Raw genomic sequence first — 6,077 nt, 5'->3', positions numbered from 1 at the left:
TAACTAGTAATAACTATACAAAACTTAACATTGTTGGATTTTTAAAAATTATTTTCTAGATGAATATTGAATTTGGCTTAAGGCAAGACACTTAAGATAAAATCATTGTTCTTTCATGCACTGGTCAATTTTGAGATTTTGGGCTACTTTGCTTCCATACCATCTTTTGAGACTATACTGGGAAGAAAACATCCAAAATACACATTTAAATGTGCTAATTTTATTATCCTTTACTTTATCTATTTGGACATGTGGAGTTCATATAGCATATCATTTATCTAATTTGTATAACATTTTATTCCTAAAAACATTGTGAACATTTATCTCTTTTTTCTGTCTGTTGAATTTTCTCATTTAATTATGGGGTGATAAAAGAGATATCCAGAACATCGTCTCTAAAAACCTTTAAATCTGTCAACCAAATGAAACATGAATTTTGAACCTTGTTTCATCCAATGTTCAGATTTCTGTTTTGGAAAAGTATGGAAATCAGTGCATATTTAATAAGATAATGCATTTTGCATACGCATACAATATCAGAAAACAACGCATAATACAAAACAGTTGTTTTAATGTGCGATGATTAGTTACGTTATTTTTATTTATTTTTACAAACTTTGCATTGATCATTATCGATATCACTAAAGTCTTAACATAAAATTTCAAAGTACATAGCAAAATACTGATATTATATTTTGTCATGCGGTACGTCCACCCCTTGCCGTAAAATGTTTACCACTGTCGTAAATGAAACGGAATCACCTGCGTTTAACGTGAAGCGTGGAGTTAGTTCATTTAACCGTCGTACACTGAAGATTTAGTTTATATTTCTTCGTTCTGTAAGATCACTTAGATAAGAGGACAAGAGTGACCGATTACGACTCGCAAGGATGTTTAAAAAGTAAGCTTGAGCCGTTGTCAACCTTATAACGTTACATAGTAGCTGACGCAACTTAGCATTGTTACAGTAATTGTGTTTCGTTAGCTCAGTAGCTTCGTAGAAGTAATATATATTTATATCGCATGTATACGCTTACCAGCTTAATATGGTATTATAACTTAATATGTACCCTTAATTCTGCAGCCGAGACAGTAACATGTTTAGCTGCACTGCTAACTTGCTGTCACAGCTCACTTTTATTTCATTAGTAATGATCCATCTGTATTCCTGTGTTTTCACACTAAGCTTTGATAAGATAACGTTACTTCTAATATTTATAACTTGAAAAGATAGTAAGCAAACTGCAAAAAACGTATGTTTACATTAAGTGATGGATGTGAGGTTTTTAAAATTCAAGGAACCAAACTTGATACAAGTCAATCATAAAACATTTGAGTAATTATGTTATATCAGATCTCTGTACTAGACTAATTTCTTTATTTTAACAAACTTTTTGAGAGACCTGCATCTGTGTCATCTGCATTATTAGATGTTATATTTGCTGATAATTTTCTTTTTCTTCCTAGATTTGATGAAAAGGAAAATGTTTCGAACTGTATCCAGCTGAAGACGTCTGTAATTAAGGGTATAAAGAATCAGCTGTTAGATCAGTTTCCCAACATCGATGATTGGCTCAACCAGATAATGCCCAAAAAGGACCCAGTCAAAATTGTGAGATGGTAAGAGTTTCACAATATGGACAACTGTAATGCAGTACTAAAGGATTAACTAACTGTGATATTTTGTCTATGTTTCCAGTCATGAGCATATTGAAATTCTTACAGTAAATGGAGAGCTGCTATTCTTCAGACAGAGAGAAGGGCCCTTCTATCCCACCCTCAGACTTCTACACAAATGTAAGACAGCTTTAATTTTAGCAGTGTAATGCTTTCTCTGCAGAAAAGATTTTCTGATTATGGAAAACTTATTATATTACACAACTTACACTTGCAATTCAACTTGGTCAGACTAATGCCTGATACTCGCGTGTCTGTTCTCCAGTTCCCTTCATCCTGCCACACCAACAAGTAGATAAAGGAGCCATCAAATTTGTTCTGAGTGGAGCCAATATCATGTGCCCAGGCCTTACATCACCAGGAGCCAAACTCTACCCTGCTGACACAGACAAAGTAGTTGTATCTTTTTTTGTTGTATTCATTTTTCGTTTTTGAAATATTTTTCTGCACTTGAAGAATAAATCCTACTGATTTATTGTGAAGAAATAGTTCACTTAAAAATAATAATCTGTCTCTTCACACAACTCTTTTGTCAATGCCAAAAAGGACACAGAAAGCACCACATTACCTTTGGTCTGTTGTTCATCACACAAAGGAATCATATGACTTCAGAAAAAGTCTTATGAAATACTTTTATGGTATATTTGTCCTTTTGAAATGTTGTATGTAAACTGATTACCTATTTTCAATTTTCATTTAAGTTTTAGTCATTTTTTTATGCTGTCTTTTTTATTTATTATTAATTTATTTCTATTTCTATTTTTTTATATTTTATTTCAGTATTAGCTTTAATAATTCTAGTACTTAAACATATTTATTTCATGTAGTCTCCAATGCAACATTGTTTTTGTTTTTCAGCTAATATTTAATCTTAATTTTATTTCAATTACTTTCAGTTACTGAAAACAATAACCACACTACCATTAATAATTAGTTTTTGAGTGAACTATTCACGTAATAGATTTGATTGGTGTGTGTTGCATAGCACATGTTGTTGTCCTTAAGTATTTGTTTTCAGGCCATAATGGCAGAAGGGAAGCAGCATGCAATCTGTGTGGGAGTCATGAAGATGTCTGCAGATGACATGTGAGTGTTTTAAGCATTTGTATTCTGAATACCCATTTGATTTTAAAAAGCAAAACTACACACACGTCTACAAAAAAATTTTTTTTTTTATTTTTTTTTTTATGATCTGCACAGATATTCTTAAATGTTGAAATGTTTAGTTCATCTATCCTCTAAATCAGTGTTTCTCAACCGGTGGGTCGCAATACCGTTTTGAGTGGGTCGTTGTGTATAGTCAAAGAAACAACAACAGACTTAATTCTAACCCCCAGTTTCACAGACAAGGCTCAAGTCTAGTCCCAGACTAAAATACTGTATGTTTGAGCTGTTTTAACTGAAAGCAGCTTGCACTGACATGTCTTAAAATATGTCACTGCCATTGTGTTTTTTCTAGGGCACGTTTATAAAAACTGTTTAAATTTCCTAATTGAACTAAGGTCTAATCCTTGCTTAATCTAAGTTGTGTCTGTGAAACAAAGCCTAAATGTTTTTTCTGAAACATAAATTGGTGTTCACAATCATTGATCACAATCATTGATTATGAAAGACGTGCGATAGCTGTTGACTCTTCTATTTGAACAAAAGCTAGTTTGGCACTAGTTAATAGCCTTACCTTATGATACTGTTTATTCATCAATGTTTATGATATTCTTAATTTATGTGGATGTTAAAGTGGGATGTACTGATGGTGTATCAACCATTTTTGAGAAATACATTTGCTTGGTTCACATGACTAAAACTTTGGGTTGCGGCTTAAAGGCACAATATGTAAGATTTTTGGATTAAAATATCCATGTTATGTGTACTTACATTATTCCAAATTTTTTCAACCATGTTTAATCCAGAAAAATGAGCTATTTTAACCAGTGTAACGGCCCACGCCATTGCGTTGCCTTTTAATGATGTCATATCTGTGCTATCCAGTTTTACTTCCATAGAAACTATGGAAACACCAAAGACGCTTTGATATTATGCGTTTTATTAGACCGGTGGACAGCTGTATAGATACTTTTATTGACAGAAAATTAATCATTGTTATATAGCTCAATACGGTTAGCATTATTGCTTGTTTTCTTGATTAACCGCGAATAACATGTTTGTACCGCGCCTCAGAGACAACACTATTTTGTCAAGTGGCTAACATAGCATAATCAGAAAAAGCTTCATTTGTTTTATTAGAATGAAATGAAATAATGTGAATGAAAGGGATCAAACGCAACTGTAACAAAGTTCAAGTTCAGGGAAGGAGACGGACGTTAAACGTAACTTTAATTGTACACAATATGCATAAAACTTTAAATACATAACACAATATGCATAAACAACAAAACGTAAGGAGCAGCAGTGGGTGTCTGTGGCACATAAGTCCAAGTCTCTCGTCCCGCCCTGCTTCATACTACAGTAACATTATTAAAACTTTAATACATTAGCTCCCCCATGAACATGATTTCTGCCTGAGTCCCGTCGGATTGCTTTCCATTGGCTATGGAGGTGAAAACGACACCTCCCATTATTCCACGCTCATTCACGGCATCATCAATCTACACCTTTGTTATTGTTTTGAAAGAGTGACCTCTAGCGGCGAACCTTGCATACTGTGCCTTTAATGACCATGGGAAAATGTGGGTCCTATGGCCAAACCAGTTGAGAACCACTGCTCTAGATTACTGTGTGAGTACAGCATGTATAAAAGAAAACAATTCATGAAATTAATATAAATCAGTCAGCATCAGTTTAAACATATGACTACAGTTTATTGGTTATGGAAAACTAAATGATTAATTTGCATTTCATTTGAGAATATTTCTTGTCTCACTTCACTGAACAGAGAGAAAGTAAACAAGGGAATTGGAATCGAGAACGTTCACTATCTGAATGATGGACTGTGGCACATGAAGACGTATAAGTAATGACAGACATGAGGATGCGGTGGAATCGTCTGGACCCCTTGTCACCAGGCTGCTACTGTTTACATGAATGGACTCAACTGTCTACCATGCCGAAAGCTTTGAAAACGACCCCATTTTAATGCACAAATAAAATCCGTATTCAAGTCATTCCTAACTGAAATGGTCTGTTGCTACAGTGAAAGCTGAATTGTGTTATGGCTGCTTAAAACCTATTTAAAGAATATTTGTATACTTCTCACTAGCCCAAGACAGATTTTTTTGTTTGTTTGTTTCGCATCATCTAAAACAACATGACACTATATACTATGTATAATTTACAGTATGATTCAAGGCCTATTTCTGATTTTATAGTTTTGAACCCATTGTTTTTTTTGCACTAAAAGCAGAAAGCATAAATCAATGTCACTCTATGAAACTCAAAATCCCATGAGGGCCTGATGTTTCTTTTTATATATACAAATGTCTCTGCTGCTCTACATCCACATCATATTTATGTAAATTTAAACCACAAAAGCTGATTGTTTACGTCTGGATAAATTTACTCCGAAGTGGGAGGGGTTTGACTGCTGTTACAGTGAGTGTGAATACAAACAGCTTGTGGAAGACAACCCCATCTTAGGGGTTAATTGAATTAAATTGAATTGAAAGCAAAAAATTGAAATAATATATCGCTTTTCTACTGTAAAAGAAAAGACAACTTCCAAGTCGTCTTCAACTGAAGAACGGGGAAGGTGAGTGAATGTAACGTCATGCTGAAATATATGCTATTGCTAGGCAACAGGAAATGGTTTATAATTCAGTGGGGAAATATGAGAGAATTGCTGCTGTACAATCATACCTTACTCTTGAACTAATTTCTCTTAATTATTTTAATGGTAGTGTCTTCATTGAATCAACAGTTCTCAACGAGGTAAAATAAGGGAAGACTGCAAAGATGGAACATTTAGAACAACTGTTCATTTAATGCACTGTGCCATAAAGTTTGGAGAGCAGCCTTTTGGAAAAAATAGCTGATTTTGGTGTTTGGTAATGATTTTGTGATAGCAGTGCTGTACGGCAGACTCTGTTTCATCGAATGAGGGTAAAAAATAAAATAGCAGGGGAAGTAAAAGCTGCCTTTATTAAACTGAATGGCATATCAGATGCAAAAAGTTATCTGAAAATGTATGATAATCATTAAACCGCTGTCCAAAAATTCACTTTTTACATTTTATGGCTCCCGTTTTGCGGTTTGATATTCTTTATTATTTTGGCTACGGTCCCGCCGTGCGGTGGTGACGTAGACATGCAAATAATATCTCATTTCGTTATTCATGATTTGTGAATTCGTGTGACGCGGTCCTCCGGTCCGAAAAACGTGTATTTTTTTTATACTGACTTTTATTTTTAAATTGCGTATAGCTCCAAAAGTCGGTCACTTTTAGA

At 34.0% G+C, this 6,077-nt stretch overlaps 1 protein-coding gene across 1 annotated transcript; it reads left to right on the top strand.

Moving 5' to 3' along the window:
* Positions 1-728: 728 nt before the first annotated feature.
* On the top strand, positions 729-4,799 carry mcts1 (MCTS1 re-initiation and release factor). The gene is made up of 6 exons (XM_082177399.1): positions 729-901; positions 1,468-1,620; positions 1,700-1,797; positions 1,943-2,076; positions 2,696-2,763; positions 4,571-4,799. The coding sequence occupies exons 1-6, from the start codon at positions 891-893 to the stop codon at positions 4,650-4,652; spliced, it is 546 nt and encodes a 181-aa protein (XP_082033525.1). The 5' UTR covers positions 729-890; the 3' UTR covers positions 4,653-4,799.
* The last annotated feature ends 1,278 nt before the right edge of the window (positions 4,800-6,077 follow it).

The sequence above is a fragment of the Leuciscus leuciscus genome, assembly GCF_965113295.1.
Source record: "Leuciscus leuciscus genome assembly, chromosome: 8".
In the NCBI taxonomy this organism is placed as follows: Eukaryota; Metazoa; Chordata; class Actinopteri; order Cypriniformes; family Leuciscidae; genus Leuciscus; species Leuciscus leuciscus.
This window is presented reverse-complemented; position numbering and strand designations above follow the sequence as displayed.

Coding starts and splice junctions, on each gene's coding strand:
- mcts1 (XM_082177399.1), top strand. Junction 2,077..2,695: donor CTGACACAGACAAAGTAGTT/GTATCTTTTTTT, acceptor ATTTGTTTTCAG/GCCATAATGGCAGAAGGGAA. Junction 2,764..4,570: donor AAGATGTCTGCAGATGACAT/GTGAGTGTTTTA, acceptor TTCACTGAACAG/AGAGAAAGTAAACAAGGGAA.